The sequence below is a fragment of the Gymnogyps californianus genome, chromosome 2, assembly GCF_018139145.2.
Source record: "Gymnogyps californianus isolate 813 chromosome 2, ASM1813914v2, whole genome shotgun sequence".
NCBI lineage: Eukaryota > Metazoa > Chordata > Aves > Accipitriformes > Cathartidae > Gymnogyps > Gymnogyps californianus.
Genome location: NC_059472.1, coordinates 42,113,551 through 42,134,490, shown reverse-complemented (window position 1 = coordinate 42,134,490; position 20,940 = coordinate 42,113,551). Strand labels below are relative to the sequence as shown.

Genomic DNA, 20,940 nt, shown 5'->3' with positions numbered 1-20,940 from the left:
CAGTAGAATGTATTTTTTAATATCCCTTAAAAATCCCTTAAACCCAAGGGAAATGCTAAAAATCTTTTGCTTTTTGGACCAGAGTCACCTGTGGGAAGACTGGCACTGTGGCAGGCCAAAGACCCAGATGTTCTGGGAAGAAGAAGCCACAATGTGGACATCAGCCTTCGGCTGACCTGTCTGTAACTGCAGGAGGTACCCAGGCGTGGGGAGCAATGATGCTTCACACATACCTGGTAGCCCCACCTCCAGCGAGTAGGGAAAACTGGGAGGCAGCCCTCTGTTATTTGATGTGACATACATTATAGGTATCTTTTCTAATCCCTGGGGAATTCTGAGCAATTTCACATGCTCTAACATAAAGGGGGGAAGTGTGTCTGTGTGTTGGCATTTGTGAATGGTGACAGAAAATACTCCCATCGGTGTGAGGCAGGAGGAGTTACCTCGCTGACCTCGAGCTCTCCAGCAGCCTCCACTGTGCTCTGGATCTCAGCATACTTCAGGAGGGGCCTGAATCGTCTGAACCTATGTAGAGGGTTTTTTTGGGGGGGGGAGGAAAGAGGTATAAACTGTTAGGTGTCTTTTTGTAGCTTTCCATGCCTTTCCTTCCTTAGATACCTGTCTGTAATCCCGAGCTAGTAATTTATTCTGCCAACATCCACTCAGGATAAATCCCCTTTCTGCCAAATTCTTAGCACTTTCTACCAAAATCGTGACACGAGACTCTAATTGCTTGCTGTCCTTTGCTTCAAGGCATATCTCAGGGAAGCAAACAAAAATGTTCTTCCATACCTGAGAGTTTGGGCACTGATTTGGCACAGGTGATAAAAAGATTTTTTCCATGTAGCGTTCTGTTTTGTTGCTTTTCATTGCTTTTGTTGAGGCTTACAGTTTTAGGAAAACTGGTTAGTTCTTTCTGACTATGACAGGCTGAAATAAATGTATCTGGAAACAAGTATTCCTTATAAGAAAGAGTCTTTGAGGTCTTTGCTTCTGGTAAATGGGCTTCATTTAATAGCCAGGAGAGTTTGAAAATGGATCTTCTCATGTTTGCGATCAGTGGAATATTATTCTACTGTTAACATTTTAGCAACATTCAGGTCCCAGCCAGCAAAGCTGAGGAGAAAGTGCAGTTGAAGAGCCAAGCGGAGGCAGACTGTGCTGTGTCCTTGTGCTGTAGCTGTGGTGAATACCACAAGCAGAATTTTCCCCTTGTTGTGCCACCCAGGCATAAGGCATCAGCTAGGCTGAGAACCTAATATCGTCCTTGTTCCTAGTCACATCCCCGAAACCACAGTATTACCAGGCACTGCTGCTGATATACATTTGACTAAATATAAAGGTCGAAAGCAGAAGTAAGTTTCCTGCTTTTTGTTCTTTCTTGGTACCCTTTGAAAACTTTGAGTCTCAGCAGACAAAAGGGAAAATGTCAATTATTACACCTAATTCTGGTCTTTGACCAAAGCAGCTAATCTGTTTTATGGAAAAGCTGAAGGTGAAGCGCTTTCCAGGGCACATTAGACTATTTATTACAGACACAGTTTAAGTGTTGTTTACGACTTCCTTGTTGAATTAGAAAAAGATCATCGTAGTCCTGTTTGTTTAATCCCCTTTTCCAAATGTCACAATTTAATAAAACACAATCTTAGAAGATTTACTCTTCTGGGGAATAACAACACATAAGCAAGAAATCCTATCTTACCTGTGGGGCCCTCCTCCCTATTCCTGCAGCCATGCCAGTAGGCAAACATTCCTTACGCCTCATTTTCTCTGGGTAACCTAAGTGCCTCTTTTTCACTTTCTTTGGCAGTGATCTGGAGCACTAGGGTAGCTCCAACTGTATCACAGTTTAAGGCAAACTGCTTTTCAATCCCGTCTGAAGCTCTGCTTCTTCAGTGGTGCTTTTCCTGTCTGGAGGAAATATGGATGATTGATACAAAATCCTCAAAGAAGACTCCCAGGGATTGAAGTGTCTCCGAGATAATTTTTAAGTTGCACACGAGAAACGCAAAGGATAATTCTCTAATAAGAAAGCAAACAAACCAGAAGCAAAAACATTTCATTGAAACATAAAAATACTAGGACAAAAAAAGGGCTTGTGCACTTAAAAGCTAAATATGTCCCACCTGTCTGTTTTCCATGCAATGCTAGTTAATGCTAAATGCTTCTTCCTCATATTTTCCCAGAAGGATGACATTTCCTATTAATAGTACAAGAGAAACACAATGCTGCAAGTGTAGTATTCTCAAATTCTCCTAATATTCACCTTCTGCACTTTCCACTTAGATATTTTAACTGGTTATAAGTATCTGAATGCATCTAGGTTGCAGTAATAATAAAGGAGCTATTTTAAAGGTGTTTTGCATTTGGTGGAATACAAACCACTAAAACTAATCAATCAGCATTAGCATCATCAGATATGATGCCATCTCCAAGCTGGAAGCATGCCTTTCATTTACAAAGTGCGTGTGATGAGAATTTCCCAACAAAGCATCAGTTGCAGTTATGTGTGGTTGAAGTCACCTAAGTTTTACATTGTGAGAAAGGTACCATGATTCACAAATAATGTAGGTTGTTCCTTATGTAGGAATTCTGTCTGTTGCTTCTGCTGATGTATAACAAACTTGTTTCTTATATAAAAGAAATGATATTTCCCTTCCTGATTCTTACTTTAGTTATTGCAGTGGCTTCTGAGTCTCATGTAAAAGTAGGTACCTTCTTTGGAAAGGAAATTGTAAAAAATGAAAATTGAAGGAAATCATTAATTAGACAGCCCCTGTGAAGTATTTGCATAGCAAGCAATCAGCTGTCATGAAATTATATATATTAAAGAATTATATATATTGAAGAAACATCAGCAGTTTACCAGGTGGTAAACATATCTGTATAAGGAAAGCACGGTCCTATGTAACATGGTTTAAATATTGAAGGGGAAGAATTTTCTTCTAATTTCCACTCCTGCATGGGCCCACAGGGCGCATTGCACGGGCGCTCACCTCCTGCTTTCGAAGGCATGGTTAGAATCATGGCTCTTCTCTTAATTTATGTGGGGACTCTCAAATTTACCAGTTTAGCAGTTAAGGCACTGCTATTCCTTCAGCTTCCAGGGAAATGTAAGCTATAGATAGCGAAGGACTTTAGATAACAAAGTAGACATCAGGTCTAGCCTGATTTCCTACTTCAAGCTCATTTGCTGTCAGACTCTAAGTAGCTTTCAAAGACCTTTTCAGGACTATCACACTCCCTGGCTTCTTTCAAACTCTTTTCCTGTTCTGGAAGAGTATCTAATTCCTTATTTCCTGTTACCTCCTAGCATATCATCCCAGGCAGACAGGCAACACTACCGACTCTTGAACCAGCTCTACTCAGCCCATTCTGTTGCAGAAAATAAAGTATCTTTATGTGTGTAAATGTAAGAGAAGAATATATACGCTTGCATCCGCATGAAATTTGTATTTCATTTAACTGCAGGAAACCAAAAAAAAGTGAGAAAAGAAGCATTAACTAATGTTTTAAAAAAGATGATTTTAGCATATTTCTTAAAGGTTAGTATGTGTGACTCAGCTAGAGAAATTTCAAGGAATTTAAATCTTTTGGGGAAACTATTTTCCGATACACATAGGCTAGCAGCTACAACCATATCATTCATATTTATCCCTCTCTTTCATATATACGTACTTCACTTGAATTATATATGCACTCTCCTTCAACACTAGACTAAAATCCCTTGTATCATTCTTTATAGGACAGTTGAATCTTGTGTACATTCTGTAATGTCCAAAACTCAAGAAGCACATTAAAGTATATTATGATTGAGCTGAAAATTATATTAGGTCTTTCCCACTAAAATGAAAAACAAAAAAGTATTTAGAAACGAATTCATAACATCTATTTTAGATATACTCATCTGGTGATAAAGTGCCCTGAAAGCTTAGCCTTAGCAAAGCACATGCAACTTGGCTGACTGTACAGTCAAAAGGAAGAGTAAAATTAAAAAACATAAATTGCAATAGAGGGAAATGCCTAGAACTAACCCATGGGCAACACTGACAGCATCTGAAGAGCTACAGAGCTCTTAGTGTCTTAGAACATGGAAGTATTTCACAAGACTTGCGTAGTTCTTAATTACCAGGTAAGACGGGTTAGATAATGGAAGATATTTGAATTTTATTCCTGGATGCTTTGTCTGTTTGTGTGTCAACATCTCTGTTGTTTGTACTGGGCTCATCATTGCTGCTACTTTACAAATGCTTTTTCTTGAAGGAGCTGAGTTTGCTAAAAAGTAAATCATTTAACAGTGTAAGATATTGAGTAATTTCTTCATATGGAACTGATGATTTGCCTGTACTTCAAAAAATTTATTTGTAAGGCCATAAATATGTAATTAAAAATACGAACAATTTAAAAATGCCAACAGTGAAAATATAATTTTCAATAATGAGTTTTAACGATTTGTGGGTCTTTTGACTAAGCAATTGAGAAATGGAGGAATAAAGCAACAGTTTCTGTCCTTACATCATCTTTTTGTCTCTCGTGAGTGAAAAATAGAAACAATATATTTACATATATGTTATGTCACTTACACTATTTTTTTGTGCTTCCCAGGTTACAAATGCAGATATTGGAATAGCAAATGTGTTGTGTAGGACAATTTTATGAAGAAGTGCCTTTAATCATCAGCCCACAACTTGGTGGGATGGCAAGCAATGCTTCAAGTGAAGAACTGCTACAATGGTGCACTGAAAAAAATACCATTGGAGATTTCTGAGTCTTCCTTCCATTAGATAGGAAGGCTGCCCTGCTATCTGGGGAATTCAGTTGACCCAAAGTAGGCATCTATATCGTATACACCTGTAGACACAAGCTTTCTAGACTCCCTTTAAAGACAATGCAACAGAGAAGGCATTTCTGGGTATGATTCATCTCATCCTAAACCAGACAGCAATAAGAAATCAGGTGAAGGGTGACTTAAACAGCACCCAAGATGCACATTGGAAATATTAATGTGTTCATTTGTTAACCACATTTCTGAGAAAGAAGAAACGGAGTAAGTGACAGAGCAACCACTACAATGCCGCTTCCGTGGACAAAATATATTTGATCGATGAACACCCAGGAAGCATGGCGTTTATGAAAGCATTGAGCAATGCCTCGTGACTTTTTAAATCACTGCTACCTCAGGCAGTGCTGCCAGCTGAGATTAGTTAATGAAATGGATGGCCACCTCATCATTTATTTGGCTTCAGCAACAGTTCTGTGCAATGTTAAATGGCAATTAGATCTGTATTCATTATTTTTTAAATTAAAACAGTCATTCTTTATTAGCAGTCTGTGGCATCCTGAAGTATCTGAAGTATTGAACAGAGGCACTGTATTGACTGAAGAAAGAAACTAGAAAAATCCATAATAGTAATCAACGTAGAATTTTGATCTGTTAATAACTGAGCTCTTTGGGTTGATTAAGGCCTTTCTACCTCATGAAATTATATGAAGTATTGAAAATCATGAAATAATATAGAAAGTAATAACATTTTTCTAGGTGCAAAAGTAAAGAGATGAAGATTCTATTTCTAATTGGCCTGAAAAACTGTATGAGGACGAAGCCTCCTTGTCCACAACTTGTAATAGTGAAAAATAGGGACAGTATGTTTATACATACTTTATGCCACTTTCACTATTTTTTGTGTTCCCCAGGGTACAAATAAGGATATTGGAACAGTGGGATTAAACCTTTTGGTCAAAGGCAAAGGTAGTGACAAAGGAACAGGGAATTTCCCGACTTCCAGCTCCAAGTCTGTTCCTCCGCAGTTGTCTCATTACTTGTGGGAACTGTGAACTAAACATCTTTCCACACAGAGGCTGAGAAGAAGATACAAGTTACTCGTGAACAAAACTTCAAATATTGCAGGATTTGCAAATATGTTTTTCACTGTGAATTAGTATATAAAACTAGCCTCAAATTAGCTTTGAGTATCTTAGAGTGTCTTTTTATAAAACCTATCCTACTAAAATAATTCCCTTTATTTCTCCCACTCTAGGCAATCTTGCAATAGATTCCGCAGTTTCAGAATTACTGCTCGATAAAATAGGAGAATAAGGTGACACTGGGAACTCCTGGTATCTAGTGAGCAACATGCCTGTAGCATGTGTTTCAACACTAAGTGAAATTAATGGGAATCTTCCCCACAGTGAATAACATACTCAAATACTTACTTATGTGTGCTGCTCTATGGTCTGTGTGCAAATGCATCTGCAGCCTTTGTGCAGGTTGGGAGCATCTGTTGGAAACGAATTGTCCTTGTCTGGTATCCCGAGACCTTTGGCTGGGTTTTCTGTAAGCACCGGTATCTTGATGGCATGCAGGGGAAACCTTGCACACAAAGGTCTTCCGACTGGCCCCTGTGTTACGCCACCTTTTCCCATCTGTTACCTTTGGTTTTCTCTTTGATTGTACTACTCATTTACTCTCTCAGATTGGTTTCACTCTTCAAAACTGTCATCCAAACAAACTCATTAGATAAAATAATGAGTTTTCCAGGCTGACATTTATGGAGGGTGATCGGGCCTTTGGAAAGCCTGAGGTTGTTCTGGAAATGTTTTGTAATTTAATGGGATAATGCCAATTCAGGTGATTAAACAGAACAAGCTATCAGAATATCTGGGAAAGTCCAGTTGTTTCTATGATATGCTGTAAGTTACGCCTCAGTGTCTTTAAGCTGTTGTTACGTGCTTAAGTATACAAATGAAGAATTTCAGCATATACGAGAAACTGCAATGATGACTTATAGGGAATATAAAATTAATTCGATTGGGTGGAAACATTTATCTCTCAAGTAAAAGATGGACTAAAAAATGTAAGAGAACGTATGTAATATACCTCCATCTCCATGCAATGGCTGTCTTCACTAGAGCGGTGTATTTCAGATGGTTATCCCGATTTGGCTATGACAGTGCATTATACACCCAGAAAGAATTGCAGACATTTTCAGTCTGAGCCTAGAAGGCTACTGCATAATGATATCTATGGTACAGTGTATCGTACATTTGTATCATACGTAGCACAATATTCTCTGCTTTCTGCAGATGCTTTAAAAACGCTCTTCCTCCAGAAGGAGCTTCGATGCGGGGCAGGAACTAAGCTGCACGAAGCCATCCAGCCTGTGGACTTAATGGGACGAGGTGCTACAGTGAGCCTCTCTCTCTTCTTCATGCTCTGGGATTTAAGGAGTCACAGGGTGCCGTGTACTGCCAAAACCACGTGAGCCCTCGCTGAAATATCCAAGAGGTTACAGAAATTGCTGAAAAATTAAAGTTGCATGTGGTTGCCACTAAGATTTATTTAAAGATTTTTGTTAGATTACAAGGTGACCCAGCATCATTCAGATGTTTCTTTCCTCAAAATGCTTATAATTTGAATATGATTAATGTTCTTTATAAGATACCTGATTCTACAACTTGCTCTATAAGCAAAATATGTTCTGAAAAGGTATGTTTTACTAATGAGTATAAAACAAGAGCAAGAAACCATATTTTATCTGACATCACAGATTATCTCTCTATTGATGCAGCAACACAGGTAGATTCAGCCCATGGCTAATCTGCCTAATCCGCTTGTCTCTTCTTCATCAGTTTCGCAGAGAACCAGGAGTGCTCCCAAAGGAGAAAAAATGAAGATAAAAGTGCCTTCCAGTCCCATTTGCAGCTTCAGTAGTAACAGAATTTCTCCTGCAACATTGTTTTTGTGTGGAGGAATTACAAATAAGATGAAAGCCTCAAAGAAGGAAAGCACACATTTCTCAGTTGTCAGTAACTCTGAGATACTTAAGCGGCACATTATATTTCAAAACACAAAAGATACTTTTATATTAAAAAACAGAAACAGCATCCGATTGCATCTTCTGAACTTTAATAGGAAGGTCTTGGCTTACAGTTTTAGAATTGTGTTACAGGAACCATCACACTTCTTTTCTGTACAAATAAAAAATGAAATATTTTCCTGGTATTTTCATAGAAAAGAATGAGTTACTGAGCCCAACTGATAGGGCTGATAAGAAGATCTAACAGTTCACTGTGAGACTTAGAAAGTATAAGCTTTACAAATGCCTTCTTGAGACAAGCAGATTAGCCAGAAAAAATGGAGCCAAAGAGTGTCCCTGGCTGAGATTGCAGCAACACAGAATAAGGCTCTGCAGGGTGGCTACGCAGAGTAGGTGAAATATGGCTTAGAAAATAAAACATTGTTTCTTTTATATTAATCTTCTCATGTCCTGTGTATATAGATGGTAAACTTAAAACCGCAAATGTCGGTTGTAAGGTTGAGATATTTTAGTTAAAGAGACTGAAAAAAAAAAAGGGTACTGAAAGGAAAGCCCTTACAATGTGCTCTTTGGCTGCAAATATTTCATCCTGACATACCAGATTTTTAATGATGGCTAGTCCACCAAATCTTAATGTCACTAACAGGTAACCACTTCAAATGGGAGCCTCATTTTACAAAGCATTTTAAAATGTATGTCTTTCCCCTCATGAGCCCTGTTCGTAAGCTCTGCAGCACAAGCAATGAAATTATGTCTTAAGTATATTCAGGCCCACAATACTTCACAAATTGTCATGCCAATTTGTATAGTCTCCTGTAACCATGCTTAAAGACAATCATAGATCTAGAGCCAAATTGCAACATTCATGCGGAATAAGGGAATCCCAATATTCAACATATTTGTTTGCAGTTGAGAAAAGGATCGTTATGTGCAGGGAGCAATTTAGACTTTGTTGCTGGCTCATTGGTAGGAAGAAAAGCATATTTCAATTACTTGTCACCTAGAGAGTTTTTCAAAATATAAATCAATAAACCTTGCTTTCCAAAGAGCCAAACTTCAGATAGCTTTCTCCTCTCAGCTAAAATTTTCCCAGTAATATCTACAGGGTACATTAAAGAGTTTGCTGAATGTATGTATACTTTGAAAACACTGGGATTTCAAAAAATAGGTTTTTAATTGGAGTGTGCACTCTTATAGGCATTTGTAGCTGGAAGGGAGCTTGTAAGTATGGGGTTAGTTAAGTACAATAGAAATATGGTGACAAATATGGGCAACAGATGACTGTTCAAGGTTCTCTTTAATTCCTTGCAGTGGAGTTTTAAAAACTATGCTTTGTAGAGTCCCTATTCTGATCTGCAATTTATTTATTTATTTTTAAATTAAGAAAATTATGAATGTTTTATGTTAGCATTTTCTGACAATTTGCATGACGATTGATTTTTATCGATTAAGTACCAGCACATACTTTTGCATAACTAATCTTTGAACTTCTGGTCTTGGGGAGTTTTTTTATTTAGGACCTTTAGGTTGTAATTTCATTTAGAAACAGTTGAAGGAGATGCATGTGACTTCTGTCCAAATATAAGAGATTTTGCCCAAAAGCCAGCCCATAATTTTCCAAGAATACGAGGTATTCCTCCTGTCTATATTTCTTTTGCCATGATTTACAGCAGAGTTATGTTTCACACTGAGAAACAGGCTACTTCATTGAAGTTTCAGTCTTTTAAAGCAATACAGTCCATGCAGAGGTGTTGCTTTGTCACTTAACATAATACCTATGTAATTTTAAATTTTAATTTTTCAAAAATTACTCAGAAAATTGCCAAAGTTTTCTTGCACAGATTCCTCACAATACTCTTAAGTCAACAATTTTCTAAGTCATTTTACTAAGGTCACTGAAACTAAAAAGAACTGTGTGGACCAGTTTCAGGTCCAGATTCTGCTGCTGGCTTCAGGGACCTAACCTGGGACACAACACTTTGAACCCAATCATCTGGCCTCAGCAGGGTGCTTCAAAACCACATAGGAGCCTATAGGGTCGGAGAAGGGAGTCAGACGCCTATGGGCTTCACCAGTGTTCAACATGCAGCTGCCTACAGCAGATGCTCACCGCAGAGCCTATGTTTATAAACTCTGACTCTTCTGTTGTAGGAACGTTTTACAAAATTTACAGAGGCAATTAATTACCACATAAGTAATTTCTATAATGGATTTTTTTCTGTCTGCTTCCTCTGGTTGTGAGGGTTCATCATCTTTCCTTTCTGAGTAGGCACATGATTTTTTGCCACCACTACAGTTTTACAAATGCTCTTTCTAAGCCACAGCCTTTGATAAATGATCCGATATCAGCCTCTAGCAATGGATTAAAACCGAGGCACACACATCCTGTAGAACTGTGTTCAGAAAAGTGCGCTGTGACTAACGAGGAGCACGGTGAGCAACACAGCTCTGCACACCCTTTATCAGCGCTCACTGCAGTTCACTCTTCTTCAGGACACAGGCTCGCCACGCAGCTCGCCAGCCGGAGCACATCATCACACAGCGCCCTTCTTCATGTCAGCTTTGTGTGAACTGCAGTGCTATTTTGACCCTGAAAGGGAAATATGTGAAATGCTTTCTGTTTTTTTCTTTCTGCATGAACACTAGTGTGTTTTTCCCATGCTTTGAGATTTTGCTCAGAAACTGAGAATTCAGAGTATGAAATGAAGTCGAACATCCCTGCCTGGTCTTACTGACTTTTATTGAGAGCTCAGATAAAAGCAGCGTGTGTCATGAAATGAGAGAGCAGATTGTGGCTAAAAATCAGTGATTAAAAGACAGTTATGGAGAATTAAATTGCATGCTGGCCAATGTCAAATATCATATAAGAAGCAAATTTTCTATCAAAGAATAAACATGATTCAAAATTAATTTTTACTGAAAATTTTCAATTAGATGGCACTCAAGGTCTTCAGAATATTTTGGTTTCAATCCTTTTTCTTCTGACCGAAGGCTTTATCCATGCTGTCGGCGATCTTAAACCAAGATTCGAAGAGTAGTACCACTTTTCTAGGAATGAAACTGATGAGACAAACACCGAGTTAACCTTATGGTTTTTTAGAAAAATGTACTCTATAAATAAAGAAATTATAAATTTGTTATACGTGCTCAATACTTCTAATGTCTGGCGATAAGACATTTGGCGCTCCCATGTTATAAATGGAAGAAATGAATGACAGACCAAGCCATTTTATGAAAGCCCAGCCAGCGGTGGAGGCAGTTACTGGAAGCAGACAGTTCTAGCCCAGGCATTGCTCCCAGTGTGCCATCCCAGGAAAATTTTTGAAATTTCTATACCCAACTATAGCTTAAGACGTATATTAGAGACAGAAGTGACCAGAGGAATGCTATTCACCTAGATTATTAAAAATTAAAACCACTGTTTCTTCATAATTGGGTACATATAACTAGATTCACTGCAGGAATACTAACTAAAGGACTGTTTTTACTAAACTTTGCTGCTGATTTTGCAGGCATATGGCAAAGGAAAGAAGGCAATGCTAGAAGACAAGTCACATTCTTACATTTTGAAAGCAAGAAAGCGTAAAGTCAGAGGCATGATTAGATAAAACTTTTCCTTTTGAATTGCATCCATGATCTTGCTGGCTACATACTCTGCATCATAAACAGGAAGAAAAAGGTGGTTTCTGGTGAAACAAGAAACAAAGCGTTATGAAATTACAAAACTTTACTTTTGAGATGTATTCTAATACAGAAATCATTTAATTAAATCATTTAAGAATTTTTCCCCATTCCCTCAAGTAGTCTTGAAAAGGACACTCCAATCCTCTTTGTTCCTTCTATCAAAATAAATCGAAAACACTTTGGTGATATTATGCATTTTGATGGCTAATGAGTAACTTTTTGTGCAAGCCCTGCTCAGACCCTAATGAAGTTAATGCCCACAGTGATTGTGGCATTGAAAACTTCCCAGCTAATCCATAGTATATGCTGTTCTATGCATGAGAGTTCTGCCCTCCACACACCTCCTCCTTTTCTACTGTAGATGTTGAGGTGACAGCTAAATAGACCAGGACCAGGCCTGTTTCCAGCCAGGAGAAAGGCTGTGCTCTGCATAATATATGCTACTACAGGATGATGAATGATGGAAGCAGGAGCAGAGCACTGAAAAACCAAGATCACTGGTACTGCACTACTGCAATGGCTAATTCAGTGCCTGCAGGCTCTCCCATCACTACAACCATACAGCCACCCACCAGATACTACCATCACAGCTATTCTCACTCAGAGAAGTGTAGTACCTGCTAATACAGATAGCGGGGCATAGTTAATGATGACAGGTCATGGGTATTCTGACAGCCACAACTGCAATCACAGTGCCAAAATTACTTGGGGCAGAGAACCTCAACAGTGCCCATTCAACTGACAAATAAGGTTGCCTTAAATACTGCCGTGCATCCCTAACCATTCCTTGGCTGCAAGGTTATTACACAGTCCCTGTTGCACATCAGTTATTAATTGTATGCAAGACTTGGATTTCTTACGTCGAGACATAGTTGTATGTGCCAATAGGGCAAAAATACTGAATTGAAAAGCAAATCAACCTTATAATAGCTAGAGACTGAATATGGCATATCTAGTGAGTAGTGATTATTTTTTACATATGAAATAGTAAACGATCTAAGTTTTACTTACTGGGTTTGAAAACCTTTAGCTAATTCAGTATTAACAAAATAAGGGCAAATGATTGTGGTTTTAATGCCTTGTTTTCCTGCATGATACAGTTCCGAATCTAAGGCTTCCATCATTCCAATGATTGCACACTTACTTCCAGCATAATCTGAAAAGTGAAGAAAGAAGAAATATCCAAAATACGTCAAAAGCACCACAGTAAGTGTTATATACAGAAATTAATGTTTTGTAATACTATTTAAGCCCTGATATTACTTAGTTATATAATTAGCAGTCTTGTAATTAGTATTTTAAGGATGCTGTGCATAATGGTGATGCTAACTGTGAAGGTTAATGGCTCTTCCCATGATTGACGCACAGTTGTTTAAGGATAAGATTAATCCTTTCCAGAGGACTTTTTTTCAGTGCACTATAGAGAGATACAGGAAGATGAGCTAACTCAACATTTTATGTACATTTCCAGATACTCATATACAAGTCAGGCATTCTTCCAGTTCAGAATGTCTTCACCCTTTAATATCACAGGTTACATTTCAGTAAGAACTATTTCTAGTGGTAAAATCTAAATACCCTACTTATAAATGCTCCTTCAACCTATTACTTCTGATTTGTCCTGCAACTACAATACCATTCTGTTTGCCCAGGAAGACTGAATCTTGTCTGATTTTTATTGTTTGATGAACGTATGGAACTCCATCCTTGGAGGTAATCAAAGTTTGCCCTCACAAGGCCCTGTGCAACCTGATCTAAGTTGGACCTGCTTTTATTTGGGGGTATGGATCAAATGACCTCCAGAGATTCCTTCCAACCCAAATTATTCTACGATTTTGCAACTGTAAGAACCTTATTTTAATACCGGAATTTACATGTGGTTTCCTAAGGCTTTTTCAAATGTGTGTGAAAATAGTTGTTAGATACAACAAAATCCAATTTTGCTAAAAGAGTAACTTCAAAAACTGGCATCAGAGACAGTTTGTTATTCTTCAGGGGTTCACCCATAGTGGATGATGGAACCATACAACCTAAAAATGCATAGCTAAGGTGTAAAAAGTTATAATGCATGGATGGGCAGGTCCACTCTCATAAGCCTTACAGTTAAATGATGAAAGCTGGACGTGATCTATTATCGATACCAAATCTGACCCAACAATAACAGGTGGCAAATAAACACTACAGTAACACCATCAATCAGCAGAAGAAACGAGATACTTATTACACTGAAGTTCACATTCTCATAGTGCGATCTAAGAGATACTATCAGGATGTCAGAGAGGCTTGAGGAGAGACTAGGCAGCAGACCCAGGCTGATGAAATAGTCAGGACTGTAGCAGACAGCTCTCCTGAGGGAAACAGCTGAGAATACGGAGCTATTAAATAGCTTAAAACACAGTTCATTCAAATTAATTTTAATGAAAACTCTGCCAAAATGCCTTCTGGACCTGAAAACCATTTTCCAACTAAATGTATAGTTCCAGGTATAACCCACATATGTCTCAGGACTCTGAACATTCATCTGCAGAAAACCTGGCATGAGAAAGTGTTAGACAACCTGTATGCAGGGCTCCCTCCCACTGCACACGTATGAGCTGTATGGTCCTTCTTCTGTGGAGATAAGACAGGCTGCAGTCAGACAGTAAAATCTGCAGTGAGCTCCCTGTGCCACTCAGGCAACATGCCACCATCATCCTCTCCAATACACCACCACCTTTCATATCTGCAGGCTCTTCCTGAGTGTTCAATATGTCAGTATGAACTGCTTAAGCCAATCATTTATGAGATCTCCAAGAAAAGTTATTGGTATATAGATTTAATTTGTAATGGCACTTGACAATACTAACCTGGTGCTCTGTAGACTCCCAACAATCCTGCTGCACTGGCTGTGCTAACCAGGTGCCCACGGTTACAGGTCATCATGGCTGGAAGAAAGGCCTTGCAAGTCTAAGAGACATATTAAAAAACCCCTTTATAACTAGACATGCCAAAAATGTTGCATTCCAAATTAGGCTTTACAACCTGATTTGCTTTCTGGGGCTTCAATATACAAGAAGCCCAACTGACATTCTATCTCTCTAAGAATTTATAAATAAGAGACAGCATTTCCTTGAATGGCTGCCCTCTATCTGAAGATCTGTCAGCATTAAAATCGTGTTATTAAAAGCAGGGAAGTTTGTATTTTCTCTGCCTCCTGGTTCCTCACAGTTTTCGTCTATTTGAGACTATTACCAAAGATTTGGTACACAAGAGGGAGCTAGAAGTCAACACATCAAGGGGAGCTCAGCTGTCTACAGGCTCTACTTGTTACAAACGGAACTGCCTGACAACTCTGGCACCCCAGACCACCACTGTGGGTGATACTAACTGTATCAGGAGGACGCTAGTGTTTTATGAGGGGGAAGATAAGAAAAAAGACAAGAGCAGTAACAATTTTTTTTCAATAGCTGAGATGTCCTGCAATGTGTATTTGACTCCAGACGTGTGTGCCTAGTACATATTTTTCTGGTTGAGGGCCCACAGTCACTGTCCTCCTGCCCTCTGTTGCTTCAGACCTGTCAGCAGGAACATCTCTCCCACTCCCTTTGCCTCAAGTATTTGGAAGAACGATGCGCTGTGGGCTGGGAAATGATTAGAGGACTTCTATCTGCAATGATTTTCTGTTGAGAAATGCCATTTAGTGAGGGAGTTGCAATGCTACATTTTTCCCTGATGCAGGCTGCTCACTCAGGCATATAAACAACAAATGCAAGAGAGGGCAAGAGTAACACTCCCTCACAACAAAACCTCCTAAAGGTCAACTGAGACCCCAAATAACAGCAAATTCCTTCAGAGGTATGAAAACAAAACAAAGATAATACATACTATCCAGATTAGTCTTCTATGTACATTAAGCAGATGGTGACTAGGAATGAAAGCACAACCTGAAGACTGACACCAACACAAGCAGCATAGAATCATAGAATCATTTAGGTTGGAAAAGACCTTTAAGGTCATCGAGTCCAACCGTAAACCTAACACTGCCAAGTCCACTACTAAACCATGGTTGTGCCTCCCTGAACACTACAAGTCTGTTAGGCAAAGCCTTCTGATGCCAGCAAACATCAGGAGCAGGAAAGTCACATGCCATCGTGTCAGCACTAACTTCAGCCACAGCTGTTACAAATAGAGCATGTTTCATGATACGGCTGCACAAACTTTTGATTTACCAGAGTGCCTGGGCAGGTTTGTGTTAACATTACTGAGACATAGTGGAGAGACCGTCAATTTGGTGTGTCTCCAATTACAGGATGATTAAAAAAAATGTGTCTTCCCCCATTCAAGGCCCTTCCCATCCCTATTCCAAATCAGGTTCCCCAGGTAGGTGCCACCATGGTGATTTTCACACTAAAATACTTGCCTGTACCTTTCAGTCACCCAGGAGAGAAAAAAATACATTACCCAGACTTGAGAGAGGAAGTTGACTCTTAAGGTCTTTTCAAAATCTGCATCTGGAATGTCACAGAACCTTTTCCCAAGCAGTATGCCAGCATTATTGATCAGAATAGTAACATCCCCAACTTCTTTTCTAACCTGAATAAGAAAAGGATAAACAGAAAGCTTTAGAAGGTATCCTTGCCTCTTGTGCTTCATTTATGAAAATGTTTAGTGATATTTGCAATTATTTATATCTCTACTGGAAACGTAAGTACGTACGAACTGTTGTACTGCATCAGATCAAAGGTCCATCTAGCCCCATACTCCTTGTCTCATGGTGGAAAACAGTTAAAAAAGGAAGAGGACTCTAAGGTCTCCTCCAGTGTACTCCTCAACTTTTCATACTCTGCAGCTTAGGATCTTCCTGAGAGAGATAAGGTATCTATATCTTTGTATTTAATATATCCCCATGATTTTTTTTTTCCCCCAATAATTTGCCTGATTGCTTCCTGAACTCCAGAATACTTTTGGTTTCCACAGGAACCTCAGGTAATGAGTTACAAAGCTTTAGTGTGCACTGTGAGCATGCTTTAATTGCAACCTGAACCATTTCTTGTCCTCTATTTCTGGTGTTGTGAGAATCTGTATTCCTCAGCCAAGCCTGTTCAGCCCCTTTTCCAGATCATTTCTACTGAACAGGACAGAATTCAGCGCAGATCCCTGGGGGATACCAATCCTTTGAGTACAGAAGCATGTACCATGAAATAGATAGATAACATCACTTGGAGAGAAGGCCAAAGTCACCATTAGCTCCATTTGGGTTTGTCATAACAAGATTATATTCCATGATTTGGATTTGTATCAAAGCAGATGGCCAAGATTTACTTACAGTATTAAGAATCAGGCTCACTGTGGAGATTTCTGTGCTAGAGGCAAAAGATTATTTGGTGTCTTAAAAATTATAGAATGACTACAAAAACAAAAATCCTAGATATGCTGCTGTCTGGCAATTTGGAAATAGGTGCTTGGATCTGATGCCCCAACATTTGGCTTTCCTTTGGCTCTCTCAAGCAAACTTAGTGTTCAGTGAAGACTCATTTGATACTCCTCCAGCTGTGTCAGGCTTTCTCCTTGTCATAGACAAGCAGGGCTCAGATACTAGCACCTTTCCACCTGCACAAATGAATGCAAATCTAGACACTGCTGAGTATGGCAGGAACACCCAACTCTTCCTTTGTGGGATATATCTGTACTTTCTCCCCACTCACAGCTTTTAACGACTGTGTCAGTCCATATTACAATCCTCTTTTTCTTCACATGACAACATAGCTTTCCCAATGGCAGCATTTTATTTAATCTGGCTTCGTTTGATCTGTTTACTCACTACCCTAAAAAATGTGGGAAGCTTGACTTCCATTTACAAAAAGTCAAGCTGATTATTCTTCATTATGTATTTCTTTAGCTGTCCATTAATTCTTCTCTTTATTATCGTTTCTACCAATTTTCTGTTAGACAGGTTTGTAGTTTCTTTGTGTCCTCTCAAGTGCTCTTTAAGACTGCATGTTTGCTACTCTTCGTTCCTTGGACACCTGTTATAGCAAAACATCCCCCATCCATTTCTAGCTCATCAGATCCTTATCTGATTTCCTTCAGAATTCCCAGGTGGACACTCCCTGATCCTGAAAATTAGTTGCTGTTCACTTCACCAGTTTATTCTAAAACCTCTTCTTTAGGGACTTTGATGATCTAATTTGCTTCCTAGAAAGAAAGCTTCCATTATGGGAAAATACCTAGGTTTTTCTGCAGTGAATATACCAAATAAAAGCAATTAATTTAACTTTTCTGCTATTGCTTTATCTTCTGTGTCCAAGCTCAAGACTTTGCATATTACCAATCAAAAAGTTGCAGGTATTTCCAAGAGTAGAGGGGGCCCCTAGCTGAAAAACTCTTGATCTAAAAAAGTTTCTGTCTCCATCGTGACTGTTCAATTCATGCAAATACCTGCAAAGATGTTGGTATTGTTAACAATAATTTAACACCTTAACAGCAATTCCTGAGTTTTAAACAGCTCTTCGAGTTTCTGCTTGTGGGTCAGTCTGTGCACTTCAAAATACTTTCTGCTGATATGGGCACAGCAAATTCGGCAGGCTGGAGCCTTGTGGCTGATTTGGTTAATGTGTTTGGAGACTGAGAATTACTTGAGTGCACAAAACAAACATTGTGAGACGCTGTTAAAGTAAGAACAAACAAATAATTTCAAAATGTTCAGCATCGACAGGAAAGTCAGAGAAATTACTTACATAAGCTTAAACTAATCATTTTGGTGCATGTCTTTGCAAGAAGCAGATAGCATTTATGGGAATAGGGATTTAATGTAAATTTAAAATGTTATTTTTTAAAGATATTTCATCTTGGTAAATTTTAAAGTGAGGTTTTTTCCTTGCAAAAAGGGGATTCTAGAAGAATTGCTGTTTGATTTATAGTATCATTCCAAATAAAGATCAAGTGTCACATTTGAACTACTGACCACAAGTTGCTCAGACTGATTTTTCATCTTGCTGGGAAGTGATAACAGATATGAAGATTGTTGAAATCACTGGGATTCCTACTCCAAAATTGTAGGAGTCGTAATCAATGTCTCACACGGTGAGGATCACATCATCTGTAGTGCCCAAGTAATTGGCAAGGATCATCCTCCTTGAACGCTGTGTATTGGGTCAGCACAGGCCAGAACACTCAACAACTTGCTCATCTCTGCAGGCATACTGTTATGGTACAATATATCCTTGCCACCACTGTCCAAGTAATACTATGATACCACTTGTGGTTCTTAACCTCTGTCACCAATGGCCCCAAATGGAAATTTGTTCTGTGCACTGTTAGTTGGCTGTGCCCCAAATGCTGCTAACAAGTACAGGTAAAATAGTACCTTGCTGACTGCGAGCATGAGAGTTGCAGTTCCAGATACTTACAGATCCTGAATCCAACTTACCCTTTAGAAGTACTTTTCATCGGGAATATTTCTTGAGGAAAAACATTCATTTCAAACTTTCATAGCCGTGTTCAGAAAGAATTACTCTGTTTTGGTTAAAATTAAAAGCAACAACCACAAAACAAAGAGCCTCCCTGACAGCTCATAGAAAATTAATGTTACATTTCAAGGCTGTTCCAAAACAATCTATCAACATTCATGTGTCATGAAGTATTTTAGCTAATTTCTCTGATGTATGCCTTCAGACACAGAACGTCAAAGATGTGACTTGAGAGTCATGTATATAAGTACATATACTGAGAATTTAACAGAAGAAGAATTTATCCTTGGATAAAATGGCAGAGTGGCTAACTGGATTATAAGTGAGGTTATGCTGGGAAATATTTTCAGGCAGTATGTATTTTAAGGACAACTAATAATTAATGTTAATTTAATCTTCAATTTCTGGACTCTGATAACAAGAATAAAAAAGTAATAGTTTACAAAGCGTAGGTCAGCACAGCAGAAGAGTCTCATTTAAAACGGAGTCCTTCTCTACCTTACTTTCCAGCTGGACTGACCAAAAAATAAACTGAAGCTGAATGATCAATTTGACTAGAGACCAGCCATGTCCTGATGATGTTTCTGAAACCATTATACCCCACATGACCCTTACAGAACTACACTTTTTGAAACAAATGGACAAAGAAAAGGACATCCCCCCCCAATTTCCAGTGTTTTTATTTTTTTTTATTTCTTGATATCTTAAAGACATTTTGAAGCCTAAACAAGCTAATACATGGAGCTAACCTCTGCTGCATGTTGCATGAAGCAAAAAATCAGAAGCAAGAAGCCAAATCAGAAGCCAAAATTGGTATCTTACCTTGTCTGCCTGTTCATAGACCTCTTCCCTATTGCTGCAGTCACAGTGGTAAGCAAACACTCGTTTAGCTCCTTTTTTTTGGGCTAATCTGCTTGTTTCTTTGTTACCTTCATCATCAATGTCCCAAAGAACCAAGGTTGCTCCCAAAGGAGCAAAATTTATGGCAATCTGCCTTCCAATACCATTTGCGGAGCCAGTAATAAGCACTATTTCCCCAACAAAAGTTTTTTTGCATGGAGGAAATATGAATAAGATGAGATGCTCAAAAAGTGAAAAAATTAATAATTTCAGGAACTGTAGTATCTTCAGGATGCTTCTGAAGTCGAACATGATTTTTCAGGCACAAACACTGCTCTTCTGTTATACAAACCCAGAAATAGAATATGTTACTGGCCCTTCAGAACACTGAGATATTGACTAAAAAAAGAGATTGACTTTCAAACAGCTATTTCTTTCACATTGTTCTTTTGTGCAGGTACAAAATACATTACTAAAGACTCGTTCTGTGAAAGCTGCCAGCTTCTTACGAGTAGGATTAAAGCAAATATCTTCTGCTAGATCCTACACACCTGCTGTTTTGTTTCAGAATACTCAGCTTCCCAGGTTTTTAAAAAGGTTTAGTAACATACATTTTATACATGTATGTTGTGGCAATGGCTATAGAGTACTTTGTTTTCACAGCCAGGTGATATTAGCTGAATAAAAAAGTACTGAAAACACTGGCGTGACATCAACCTTAGAAAGGAAGGTGTCCTCCTTAGCAGAAAATGTGATCTGCTGTTTCAGAAAGCAGGCAATAAGAACGCATCCACACGGTGTGTATTTTCCAATGCCGTATGGCCCAAATCACACAACATATTTTCATTTGCGAGCCAGTTACCAATCACAGAGAAAAGCATGGCCCTGTGAGTTATGAACTTCGATTTTTACCCTGCATTTAGACGACACGATTTCCTTTACAGTATTTTGGACGGGAACGGCAAGGCTCAGGAGAGGGAGCACCCATCACCGACCCGCCCGGACCCAGCCCGCTGCCTCTCGCCCCCGCCGCCGGCCGCGGGCAGCCGGACTGCGTCCCCGGCAGGCGGGGGGGGTCCGTGTGTGACTCCCTCCTCGCCGCGGCTGTGGCCCCCTCCCCACCTCCCTCCGGCCCTGCCCCAGCAAGGCTG

General features: G+C 39.0%; 1 protein-coding gene across 1 annotated transcript; it reads right to left on the bottom strand.

Moving 5' to 3' along the window:
- Positions 1-10,544: 10,544 nt before the first annotated feature.
- Positions 10,545-20,101, bottom strand: SDR16C5 (short chain dehydrogenase/reductase family 16C member 5). The gene is made up of 6 exons (XM_050892861.1): positions 19,772-20,101; positions 15,942-16,073; positions 14,348-14,447; positions 12,513-12,657; positions 11,381-11,503; positions 10,545-10,877 (listed from the first exon to the last, which is right to left on the bottom strand). The coding sequence occupies exons 1-6, from the start codon at positions 20,099-20,101 to the stop codon at positions 10,784-10,786; spliced, it is 924 nt and encodes a 307-aa protein (XP_050748818.1). The 3' UTR covers positions 10,545-10,783.
- Positions 20,102-20,940: the final 839 nt, after the last annotated feature.